The 13,731-nt window shown below is 44.7% G+C and overlaps 1 protein-coding gene across 1 annotated transcript in view; it reads right to left on the bottom strand.

Annotated features, from left to right (window-relative positions):
• The window catches only part of LOC135400172 (uncharacterized), a 69,936-nt gene that overhangs the window by 13,163 nt on the left and 43,042 nt on the right, over positions 1-13,731 (bottom strand). Inside the window, exons 16-19 of the mRNA XM_064631911.1 lie at positions 12,481-12,549; positions 11,508-11,549; positions 9,587-9,622; positions 1,710-1,739 (exon numbers count right to left, since the gene is read on the bottom strand). Of these exons, the coding sequence (XP_064487981.1) occupies positions 1,710-1,739; positions 9,587-9,622; positions 11,508-11,549; positions 12,481-12,549 (177 nt within the window). The remainder of the gene's footprint in view (positions 1-1,709; positions 1,740-9,586; positions 9,623-11,507; positions 11,550-12,480; positions 12,550-13,731) is intronic.

Genomic DNA, 13,731 nt, shown 5'->3' with positions numbered 1-13,731 from the left:
ATGCACATAACGAATAACTACTTGTTGTTCCAGCCTCAAAATATCAGTTCTCTAATGAATAACTACTTCTCTGCTATTTTTCTCCCTTTCCCTTGTGCGCATTCTTCAGCATTCTGTGGCAAGCAGGATGTCTTCCAATCTGAGCGGCAAAACTATTATTAGTTTCATGAGGACTGGACAGGACTGGTTAGGGCTGACTTCACGTCGTCTGTTGCAATCTATATTCTGATTGTCTTAGAGATGCTAGAGTAGAAGGGCATGAGTAGTTTCTGGCATCTCCGTTGGTAAGTCCAGCAAAGATGCTCGCCTTTTCTGAAGTGAAAAAATTTTTCACTACGTAGACGACATTCTAGTAATCAGACCAGAGATAGACAGCAGCTGTTCGGATCAAGTGGCTACTTTCTATGAGCGAGCAGCCCCGGGACTTAGTTTCACAATAGAAAACATAACCAATGACAAATTCCGAATCTTGGACTTGGGATTAATCAGAAAAGGCCAGAATTCAGAATCTACGCTGGAGGCACCGACAGAGGGGCCGGAAACCTAACATGCTATTCTACTCTAACATATCTAAGACCATCAAAATAGGGATTGCAAGAAACGCCGTGAAATCAGTTTTAACCAAATGTTCTCCTCATGCGACTAATAATAGTGTTGCCGCTCAGGTCGGAAGACTAGTAAACGCTGAGCACAATGAAGATTTTCTGGTCAATATTTGCCACAGAGTCCGGAAAAATGCGCACAAGGCAAATGGGGTAAAACAAAGAGTGGAAGACGAGAAGAGGAGATATACGACGTCGTTGCTGTCCACAGCGACACCATGTACCCACGTGATCCCAGGAGTGTGCGCTCCCGATCGTCCACAATTGACCGAGAGGCCTGGACGTTGTTGACGTAAGCTCGCTTGGAAGGGATGTGTCTGTCGGTCACGCCCCTATTTTTGCGTGGTAAGTGCGACGCCGGTGCACTGAATACGGTTAAAAGTCGATGTGTGTATTATATGAGGGATCATGAGAAACGTTTCATCGGCGTGACATCTCTTCAAGTTTCAAGAACAGTGGTATTCTGATCGCTTTCCAAGGTGATGCACTTCATTTTGTTTAGTTTTGTGTGCTTGGATATCAGCCAAGGCAACACCAATAAATAATACAAAGCACAAATAAACACCCACTTTTCTAGTTTCCATTTCATTTTGCCTCCAGAAGTTCAATGAAATTGGGATAGCGTGCTAGAGCTTCCTACTCGACCGATTCGCGAGCTGCATGGGTTGTCATGCAAGCCTGACAAAATTGACAAATATATAGGCTCTCGTCAGCTGCTCCCCCATTCATTAAAATGCTACTGTGACAACAACTGAGTTCCTTATCTGAAATTCCTGTTGAACTGAAGCGTGATAACCTCCCAGTCACAAATATATGTGCAGCAACGGGTTCCGCAGGTAAAAGTATACGGAATATGCTAATGATATAAACGTACTGCAATGTGTCCCTGATCGTACTGAGTGCTGGAGGTATATTCTTCTTGTTCTGTGCGTTACAATTGTCAGTTGGAAGTTACGGTACTGATAGAGCACAACTATATTACTCTAGCTCTGTCCGATAGGTTATTTCTTTTCTGCCACACAGTGCGCATCTCGCAAACTTAGAAAGTGGGTAGTTTTCCGTGTCGTCTCATCTCAACTACGGCTACCGGACTACAAGTTGTCTTACCTCAGCCAGAGCTGCCTGGTATGTGTAGTCCTGAAAAACAACAGGAAAAATAAACACGTCAGACGGTATACGAACCCTCGTGAGACTCATTTTCCCTCCCGCGGGCATCTTTTATGAGCAGTTCCTTTATTTGTTTTTTTTTTACGTATCTGTTGTTCATTGACCGTTCATGTTTAGGGTACTCAGCACTGCTAACGCCGAAAAGAATGTCCCTTGGCAACCATCACAACAAAATTGTTCTCTCTCGTGATACGTCATACGTACTGGTCATACACCGTTTCTTGTCAAATTCAATTTGCATAAAGTGTCACTGAAAGACTGAAATAATTGCAGTCGTCGAAAAACCCGTACAGTGGCGAGAGTCGAACCCCACACCTCTCGATTGCTGGTCCCGAATGGTTGATAACCATTACGCTACGTGGAAAACAACTTCCCTACCAAGGGAGATATGACAAACACACACACACACACACACACACACACACACACACACACACAAAAACAGACTAAGGCGACGACGAAAAACTACACAGCTACTATACTATACAGCTAGAGCTTATTTGCAGAAGGATACAACTTCTAAAGAGTCCTCAAGAAGGTTAAGGCGGAGGGGATGATAGTCTCATCAAAGGGCCGAAGGTCGTGCCGACCGCTTACTGACACAGTTCCTACACGGACGGATTGAGAAGACTTCTCTCAAAAGCTGCCTGGTGTGATCATTACCAACAGCCTTTACAACAGTATCTTGCCACGTAGGAACACGAGCCGTTACAACATAACGATGCTTTGCAGTATCAGAGGGATGACCGATATACTTTTTCAACGCATGTTCCTTGAAACGATCGTTTACGCACCTCTTCGTTTGACCTGTGTAACAGAAGCCGCATGCTTGCAAAATTTCATAGATGACATTTCACTGACATTGGACATAGGTCTTATGGTTTTTATAGGTTGCTTGAGTCTTTTCAGAGGGTGTAACATAATCTAAGCGAAAATAATTTTTAAGAACAACAGTAACATTGAACATACGTGTTACAGACAGTAAAGTGACCATCTCCATATTCGCATCGCCCCTGACGGCACAGTGTCGAACGTCGTATCTTTCGTCCCAATAGACGACCTGAGCCCCTACGTGATCGATTACGTTTTGCCGCCATGCCAAGGTGGTGGTGGTGGTGATGGTGAAAGCGCTCGCCGTTGTCGGCCTCACAGAGGTGGGCAACGTCACGACTGACTCCCTGGGGAATGTGCGTCCTCGGCCGACTTCTAAGGGAACTGTGCCGACATATATCTGAAAGCGTCTGAGGAAAACCCAGGAAAAACCCCAGACAGCACAGCCGGCACCTGGATTGCTGGTGGCTCTAGCATGCTGGTGGCACCAGAGCCGTATATTAAAAGGGAGTCTGGCCATTAATGGGGCATGCCTATACTTGAAGCTCCACCCACTTTTTCAGCTTTCCGACCAATGAAGTCTTGAAATATGGGGCGCTATCAACAAACCTATTCTCACTATTTGTCCTCGTATCCAACACGGGCGGCGCCATTTTGGGTGGCAAGTGGATTGGATGAGATTGAAATGGGTACCTCTCGCAATCTGCGAAACTAGTGGATTTCGGGTGCAAATTTGATGACCGCCAGCTAGGGAGCATAAGGCAAGTCTGGAATTGTTGTCTGCTTCCATCGTTGTACCAATGCCGGCAGAACCACCTACTGGGACACATTCTGTTGCCGGTATGATTTTTAAACAAATCTACATGAATAGTTGGAATATAAAAGGCAAGAATATTTATATCCATGAAATTCAGCAATTAAATATGAGATTGTACAGCACACTGCCGTTTTTGTTATGATCTCGTTGTGGTTGCCGTGTTCACTAGGCCTAACACCGACCGACAAAACGTATCATTTTCAGTTAGATGTCGATGGATGACCATAAGTTGAAACTGCTTTCCAAGAAACGTATATGAGGATGTACATTTGCAGCGTAAAATCAGAGTAGACTGTGAAAATTTTTTGTCACGAAATCCCCGCTTCACTGTGTTTGATTTCGTCGCCATTTTGGGTGGCAGTTAGGTGTCATGGCGACCCCTTGGTAAACAGCAAACCAATCATAGGACCGAAAGAGTGATTGACAGGTCAAGCCCCTTTTTGTGACTCCTCCCAATGGCCGGACTCTCTTTTAATATAGGGCTCTGTGTGGCACTATAAGCTTGATCAGCCTATCAACCGACGCATTTTTCCCGCTTCTTGACCACCACAGCAAAATGTAACCTCGAACCGGTCTCGTCGTGACATCACGTGTTTGTGAACAGAGGTTCGTCTATAACCATGGGGACGCTTTTCGGACTGGCGTGTTCCGTGGGAAATTAGCAAGAGACCGTTGTAAAAAGAATGCGGAAAAAGTGAAAACGTATTCTACTCATTGCGAGTACAAAGCGTCGACAGGACACGGCCTGAAACGTCCGCGTAACCTTGAAACCGATTATGTCCCCCAGCGAACATGGCAGTCGCACGCAAGTGGCTACACATACGCTTACACGGGAAAGGTCCATTGTCTGAGTCAATATGAAAATAAGGTACTACAACAAGAGGTCTAGAAGAAGATGAATACGTGGCAGAAATGTGTCTCCTTGTATCTACAAAATCACTTAGGAGAGTTAAAAGTCAGTGATGTATTAGCAATTCGAAACTCTACCCCGATCATAGAATTTTCGTCTGAAGGATGTGAAGATATGCCGTTCATCGTGTGAGTCGATGTTGGTGATTTAGATTACTCGATGCCTCATAAGGCACTGTTTGAGGCGGTGAGGGAGCGCATACAACTAAATGACAAGGTCAAGTTGCAGAACCTGCATGGTGTATCTGTAGAGAACTCCTTAGACATTTTGCAGATATATTTAATCCCTACTTACACCAGAGACGACGAAGGCATGTTTGTTCAAACAAGAGGAATATGCAGAGGGTCGTGCATGGCACCTATTCTGAGCGATATCTTTCTACCATCTGTAGACCGTCAACTGTGCACCGCTTTGGTGCCCCTTGGTGATGTCCACGCGCTTAGATTCGTTGATGCTTATCTGGTGCGTTGCAGAAATTGTTCCAGTCCTCTTCCACTGGAAGGCGAACATATTTTTCAAATGTCTCACAACCATGCGTGTGTGGGGTCTCACCTTTACGAGTGAGGCCTCGGAGGGCGTATGTTTGCAGTACTCCCGACTACACCTAGAATACCAGCACGTGTGTTGGCAGTATGAACCCCGAAATAAAAATTGTTGTTCCCTTACCTAACAACCCATTCCAAAAATTCGCTCCAAAAGCAGGCGGTGTTACGCTCTTGGGTGTACAAACACGTAGGACGCTAGCTGGAAACAGCATTCCACGAACCGATCTCAGACTTCACCGTGACCTACAGTCCCCATCACTTCCATCACTCCCCATCACTCCCTGACGCCAAGGTCTCTCTGGCACCCCCTGATTGGCCACGTCCCCGCCAAAGGGCGCTCTATGATTGGCGTTCTCCAAGTGACGCCTACAGAGAGGGAATTACGGAATGCTCTCAACATGCGTCATCTGCTGTTGCCATGCGTAAGATTCAATTCCAGAGAAACAACTCCACTAACTCGCCCCGGATTTTTGGCGTGATTATCAATGGTGAACGTGGAGTAAAATGGGACTGTAGTTTTGCAATCGACCTTGGCGGATGCGGTAGTCCCCCTTTAAGCATGATACCATGTCAGCAATGCACAAATGACATGAACATTCGCGCTATAGCAGTCACGGATTAGAACGGATTAGAGTCTCCGTGAAACGTACTTCTGAGATAACCTCCGGGGACCGTTTTGCTGAATGACCTTTTTCCTAGTGACGTAATCCCCGGAGGCATTTTTCCGGGGACCTTTCCTAAACATAAAAGATTTTTACTATTATGTGAAAGATTCCATGCTTCTGGGCGGGGTGAGGATCTATTTGGTAGATCACATCACTGGTTTCCAATCGTCAGCGGGCATCTCTGTTACCGGCTTTTTGCCCATACTTGTGCAGTATCTAAAATCAACAGCTATAAACATTAACGGTCAGTTGTTCACTCAAAGGGGGTGAAGCTGATGTAAACCATTCAAAATAAAACGCTGAAAAATAAATCTTTTAAAAATCCAACTACTAAAATAAACTTTTAAAGATAAATTGTGTCAATACCAATGTGGCCAAAATAAATTCTGAAAAATAAACTACGCAAAATCAACGCGTCGAAATAAATCTTTCAAAATGCATCCTCTCTTATTGGGCAGCCGAAGCTTTCTACGTCCACATGAGAAAATAGTACGCTCTTCACTCTCGGAATGACCATTTATCTGAGAACGACAATTTCGCTCTACTGGAAGCGGACTGTGCGCACACTCTCCTTGACCTCGTACTTCGTATAGTTCTACTACTACTACAGTATTTGTATTCTTCTATGAAGGAGAACAGTAACGAAGGGGACGGATTCGAAGCGTCAGCTAGCGTGAACTCACGAGTAGTCGTCCATGCATCCACCACTTCCACGTGCCGTGACTACTTATGCAGCATATCCCTGAGTGTGGGGAGAAACGGGGAAAGAATCCCTTTATGCCATGAGGCCTTCCAGCGTATATAGGAATGGCATTGTACCACGAGCTCAACTCTTATTCGTGTATTGATACGCGTCGTCGTTTCACTCTCAAGCTGGATATTTCGATTTCCTTAACTATTATTGGAAGAAACATAGTTAATTATGGAACAGATGTGAATATAGAACGTCAATATTGTGGATTTCGTTTAACACAATATCCTGTTGCCCACGGAGAAACCTACTGCAGACTTTCCCGCTATGCCTAACTACGATTTATTTTGACGGTGTGGATTTTACGAGCGTGGATTCTTAAAAGGCTTATTTCAGCAGATGGATTTTGACGGGTGGTATCTTCAGCGTGTATTTTTTACGTTTTATTTTTAAGTGTTTATTTCAGCATACACCCATTCAAAAGACGGGTGTTTGCACTTGATCCGCCATAGCTCCGGTCATTACTGAAATCTACTTGAACACTGATTGTGTCTTTTTGTCGTTTGATGAAGATGTTGTGAGTAAAAATGAGCGCGGCTGTCAGTATACCCGCGGATATCCGCGCAATTTTGTTCTTCGCGGGTAGACATTTCCGTGTCATCTCCGGTTGCGAGTAAGGCGCGGGTCTATCCCCGCACTATCTCCGAGGTTTACGCATGGTTACCCGCAATACCAGCAGGCACAAAGCCATCCCTTCTGCTTTCTGTGCACGACCCGAGTCATTGCGAATATTTGGCACAATGTGCTTTCCAAGTCCGATACCAGGACCTTCCGTGGTGTGACAACTTTCTCATTCACTGGCACCGCGTTTTATGCTTACTCTTTGACTATGTTTGTACGGCTAGTACGCTTGGCGTTAGTAAGCTGGCAGCCATGTCAGCACTCGCAACAGCGTCTAGCGCCTTGGAAAAGTGGCTCGTAACTGAGAGTATCCCCAGCATTAATAAATAATTTCGTGCTGTGACGATCATGCATGTGGAAAAACTGAAAATTGCGTACGCATAGAGCTGCGGGCACGCGGGTACGCACCGGGATGTGCGGGTGCAGATTGCACCAGTAACATTGCTGCGGGTGCGGGCCGTGCGCCCGCGGGTACGAACTTTCATACCCGCACCCATCTCTGGTTATGAGTGAGCGTAAAAGGGTTATCATGTATTCCTCACCGGAACTTGTCTTTACTGTCGAGCATCCAGAAAATGGGGTTTGCAATTTCTTGGTCTTAAACTTCTGTTTACGGTGGGGTTATGGAAAAGTTACGGTGCTTCTGCGGGTGCTATGTAATGGTATCTATGGTCGACTCCTAAATGTATTTAAAGAAAAGTCATGTACGCACTCTCTTCAATCATACGTCAGCTTCGCCGTCTTGTTGAAGCTGAAGCCACCCAGAGTTTTTGTTGTCACGTTGGGAAATTGTGTGCTTCCTCACGCCCCCTCATTGACTGGTTCTGCTGGTACTTGTGTTGTAGTGCCTTATTTTCATATTGTATCACACAATTTGCTGTCTGTAGCACGTAAGTACAACGCTACTGTTGTTTTTAAGAATGATTTTTGGATAGACTACCTTACCATTTCGGTTAGACTACATTTGAAAACACTGAGGCAACCTATAAAAACCGTAAGACGTTCTATGTCGAATGCCAGTCAAATGTAATCTATGAAATTCCGCTAGCATACGACCTCTCTTACATTTACATATAGGTCAAACCAAGAGGTTCCTATACGATGGTTTAAAAGAACGTGCGTTGAAAGCAGAAACAACGTATTTCAGTATATGCTCCGGCCATTTCGGCAACAGAGGCTATTGTAAATGTTCTGGTTTCCTTTCTAATCAGCGTACGCGGTGGAGGGGGCAAAAAGAGAGACTGCTCTTATTTTTACGGCGAGAGCACCCTAAACACCTTGATCCTATGTTTGGTAAGTATGTACTTTCCATTCATATCACCGTGGCATCGTCACTTCGGATGTATTAGGTAAAAGTAAGTGCACATCATATTTTTAACAGTCAGAACAACGTACGGTTCATAAACGTCCCACATTTGTCCCAGTATCTCGAAGTGACATTGCAGGAATATACCTGCGACGTTCAAACAATGTCCATATCCTGGTCTCCTATAGATGTCACATGAATATCTATGGGATATTCAGGCTGATCCCACCACGGAAATCCTTTTGTCCAAGAGAGGATATCCTGCAGACGTTTGTCAGGACATCTGATGTTTGTTGGGACATAGATCGAACTTCTGTAATTTTAAAGCGTCTTGTATGTCGTAAAGGCTGTTTTTCTATGTGGCAAGATATTGTTGTAAGGGTTGTTGATAATGACCAGACTAGGCGGCTTTTGTGAGAAACCACCTGAATCCGCTCGTGCGAGAACTGTGTCAGTAAGCAATAGCTGACCTACTATCCCCTCCGCCTTAACCTTGTCGCAGACTCTCTAGAGGTCCTTTCGTCATGTATTCTAGTCACCAGCTCGCTTCGTTCCTAAGTCATTCTTACCAAGGGACCTCATTCAAGAAACAGGACATGCACATACTATATTCACATCTTCTCCTGTACTGGTTTCTTATATATCCATAATCATACATATACGGCAAAGGACGAGGTAGGAGCATCTCGTCGACATGGTGTAAAGTAACTATTATGTGGTAACAACACAGACGTGTCGCATCACACATAAGTGTGATGTGATATGAGTGCAAGCTCCCATTTGTCTTTTGGCTGTCATCACTTCGCTTTTTTGCACCGTCGTTTATAATGTGAATTGAAACATTTAATGCAATGGCAGGCTCACACAGCAGCTGCAGTATAGGAGAGTAGACCTCCCGAATAGGCTGGACTCGAAAGCAGCTCTTCCTCGACATGGCCTTCCGTTTATTTTCTGTGGGTCATTATTAGAAAAATTCAAACCAACCCACTGATCGAGCATCGCGGACTGGTGCTCGACCATTCTCAATTGCATTTCCTTCTCTGTGTAATTAAGAGTATCTTACAGGATATGGCTCAGACGGGTTCTGGAACAGCAGTCACCACAAATTCTTATATCGTTATGCTCACTTATGTTCCCACTCATTACCATTTAAATAATGTTGTTTTTGGGACAACTAACCAGGCAACCAACCGACCATGTGGAACACTTTGTTGCGAGAGATACCCACAAGAAACGAATGTAACGTTATGAAGAGGTTCATATTGCTTTTCAAGCGGTTTCTGACCCTCCTTCGCGATATGTTGCAGGTCACGTCTGTAGAAATGCCAAGGGCCTCGTTTTCGGTAAGGTCAGGAACTTCCTACTGCTTACCTTTTCCGCTACGCTCCTGATAACACCATTGAGCATCTTGAAAAAATAAAGTAAGAGCTATGTTAGTGTGCTAAGTTTGAAAGGGGTGGACTCCAGAGTGATTTCCGAAGCACAGTCTAATACCCTAGGCAGACGGCAAACCTAAGTCCTTTAGCGGAGGCCGTTACTTCACCTGTAGTCCAATCATCATTTGGAATGACATCGTTCTCTGCCCTGATTTGTTGAAAATGGGAGGCGTACACCTTTTTTTATTACAATTATGGTGTTCATAATTGCCACAAAAAAGGAGTACGCCTCCTCTTTTCAACAAATCAGGGCGCAGAACGATGTCATTCGAAATCATGATTGGACTACAGGTGAAGTAACGGCCGCTCCGCTAACGGACTTAGGTTTGCCGTCTGACTAGGGCATACATTTTCTCGGAGATAAGCACGACGCGAAACTGGAGACCGCCTTTTGCTCCAGCAGCCCACATTCATGCTTATATTCCCCCTTGCGCCTCTTTGGCCCGATATCATTTCGGTCCTAGTCGAATTTCGTGATTATTTCTGGCGTGAAAGAACCATATCTGTGTTTAGGAATATCACTGGTTCTGGATTTCAGAGGGCGACGCGCACCGCAGGCTGGCTGACGAGCCTCGAATTCAAACATCTGTCTGTGTGTCTGTGTCGTCCCTAAATGTGGTCTGCTTCGGCCATTTCACATTGTTTACCGGTGAGCCTCATGGTATTGTTGCATTCTACGTACAGAGTGTTTTCGTTGAAGCGTTACAAATTTTCTAATAAAAAACGATTAGAGTAGCACAGGATCATCGTTTTTGCACGTAAGTGCACAGCGAATTTCAGAAATGGATGTCTCAAAGTACGTGCTGGTTTCAGGATGTCGAAAAATATAATAGCTTTCAGCGTGGATTGTCTTCCATTCTGCTGCCTCGTTTTCGCCCATAGTTACTGAGGTAAATGAATTGTAAGTAATTATTTATCTAGTAGTTACACTCTGTTCGAGAGGAGGATGTCCGCCTCGCCGTACAACTGAAATGCAGAAACAGCATTTATGCTCCTCTCATAGCTTTTTGTTTAAAAAAGTATGTTGCGAATTAAGAAACCCGTATACAGGGTCTCCCAGAAAGCGTGTTAATAAATTATAATGAGGAGACTACGCCACCTAGAATCACTAGGTCAACGACATTTGTTCTTACAGTATTATTGCCAGCGCCCGATGTGAATATAATCTAACTTAAATATACGTCAGTTTTTATGAACTGGACTCGGAAATTTGCTAAGGTTGCTTTCTTCCCCATCGATATGTAGCGCGTGCCGAATTTAGTCAAGTTCACGGTAATTGGCACGGATATTGAGGAATAGCCGAACATACTTGCGTTACGGAGCGCCCTATAGCCTAGCGTTCGACCACTGTTAGGGCGCCCTCGCTCTGAGTCCGACGAAAGGAGTTTGGTAAATCCAGCCACCAATATAGTGGCGTTCTCAGCCCCGTTCGAATGGCAACCTTACGATCAGAAAGCGGGAGTGTTGCCGGCGAATGCCAGTTTGACGCATTCCATATCTTCCGGGTTCTTTTTTTTTTCTATAATCAAACTCAAACACAAGCCAATTTGACGCATGTCAATTCAAAAGCATGTTCCGACGAAGCCGATATACTGCAGGTTCAGTTCACAGAACCAATTTTCTACATGTACCCAATCTAACATGCGTCAAGTTACCACTTAACGTATAATTGATAGCAACGGCGTGATACATGAGGATTTAACGCATTTAAAACTATTTACAGTTCGAAGTGACCATATGCCCTGGTGATGATTATGATTGAAACAATGAATTCAGAATCAGGTTCGAAATAGTATCCTTCATAGATTTCGCACAAGTTCCCGTCTACGTGGATGCTACGTGTAACCGTATCTTACCTCCAAGCTATAGTTTCCAAAGTCCCTCCATGTTGGCAAGTCCTGTGTGGGCAAATCATTTCAAAGATGAGGATTCAACGTTATGAATGGCAAGTCAGGATAAATAGCATTGAAAGGGAAACAAGACCCGCTAGATAAAGAATAAACTTACTGGCAAAACGCATTGGCAACTGAACCACACTGTTAAAACAGGAGCTCCACCATATAACACGCTCCTAGCCAACCATTGCCATTGCTGGTGAGTGAAATGGAATAATGAGGCACCTCACAGTGAGGGCCGAAGTGGTACGGGATCCAAAAAGTTTAGAAGTGCTTTTAGTGCAGAACGGTGATGGGCTGGATTTGGCCACGGACCAAGCAATCTTGACATAATGAGAGGGCGAGAGTGCAGGTGATTTATAGACACTGAAAGTGTGGATCTGAAAGCTTCGTAGGGCGGGCAACCGAGAAGGATGTATCTAGAAATACCAACAGAACCATTGCCATTGCGGTTTGGAGTGCAGGCTATTACACATGATTTTGAGAAGGTTCGCGAGATCCTGAGAACGACAATACGAGCTGACACGTTTTCTCAAGTTAGCTCCGTGGCAACAAAGGGTACAACAACAAACAGGTACATGAATAAAGTGTTTCACCGCAGGAATTGCGATACCCTACCTCAGCGCGTCTGGGTTAATATGTGAGTGGGGTGGCGATGAAGCTTTGTGGAAATTATGAAAACACTACCCATGTTCTCACACACACACGCATTAATGAGATGATGATGTGGTGGGTCATTCCCCGCCGTTATGGCGCTACACTGCCCCATTGTGGGAGGGATTGCTTTGCTTGTGGAAGGGATGAGAAAGTGAGGATGATGGAAAGATGTCCTATTAGAGTTCGTTCATGTTCTCAATTGACAACGTCGCTTTTGAAAACCCACATGTTAAAACTTGATGCATTGACAATGAAGAAACGTAATAACGTGGCTTACCCTGGCCAAGGTGAGAGTTTCACGAAGCTCTCTTGACGGTCTCAGTCTTAGTAGTTGATTGCACAGCGTCTACATCATTACACTTTCAGTTAGTAAAATCGCTCCAAGAGCATGCGTTCAGGCAGTTATGTTTCTCATTCTAAAGCACTATTCTGATGTTAAAGGGGCACTAAAATGCAAAAACAACTTGATCCCAAATGAAAGTCAGTGTTTCCGTTAGTATAATACAAGCAAAATTAGCTCACACAGCTCTATCGTTTTATGAGACGTTATACTGACCTAGGTGGTAACTAAAGCTTCCACCTTTTCAAACCCTTCTTTTTCTTAGGGTGGATTATTCATGATTCCGAGTATGGTGTGCTTGGTTTCTTGGTGCTGTCTTTTTTTAAATAAACATGCTCCCCACACCCACCTAGGATGCCAAATACATGGTTCTATAAACAACATTGTCAGTCAGTCCATCATGAGGGGCGTGGCGGCAATTTCGACGTCCTCTCCATCAGTAACACTTAAGAACCCACGGTTCTGATAGGAGAGTCCTTCATACCCTTAATGTTCTGGGACGTGATGGTAGCCAATTGAAAAGGATTGCGCAGTCTTTGAACATGGTGGCATTTTCCCTGCACAGCCACTAAGGCTCACTCCTGAACCAACCCGTTTTCTGACTTCCTCACTAGTCAATCACAACAGCTCCTAGTATATGTGCTGAGCTTTAAAAACATTGACGATTCTTTTTTTACTTTTACGGAACGAAAAGGACTGCATCGTATCAGACGCTAGGACCAGCGCAGTGTAACCTGACGTAACCTTCAGGGCAAACCAGGAAGGATAAAAAAATATCCAGACTGGATTCCACCCTAACAACCGCACGATATAGCGTCCATGGAGTGTTAGCGTGCCTTTAGACGAGCGACGTTTCCCATAACACTCCATCGGAAGCTGCCGAAACGATAATAGTTTTCTGCTGTCACGGGAGCGCTCAACGTAGTGCCTTCGCGTGCACTGCAAACCGTGGGGAATATCCTGCGACACAGCGACAGGATATTCTGTAGCAGACGACAGGGAAAGACGGTAGCGGTGTCATCTACTAAGTGCGCAGTGCATCACTCTTCATATTTCGTTACCGTGTGAATGTTCAATGTAATACGAGGAGGAACTTCTGCTTCGTCAGCAGTATTTTTGCTTTTTCTTCCACTACAGTCTTCCGCAAGAACATCGCTCGTGTGAACACACGGTCACTGTCCAGTTTTG

This window comes from Ornithodoros turicata, chromosome 7 (genome assembly GCF_037126465.1).
Source record: "Ornithodoros turicata isolate Travis chromosome 7, ASM3712646v1, whole genome shotgun sequence".
NCBI classification, from domain to species: Eukaryota; Metazoa; Arthropoda; class Arachnida; order Ixodida; family Argasidae; genus Ornithodoros; species Ornithodoros turicata.
The sequence above is the reverse complement of the archived record's forward strand: the minus strand, read 5'-3'. Positions and strand labels throughout refer to the sequence as shown.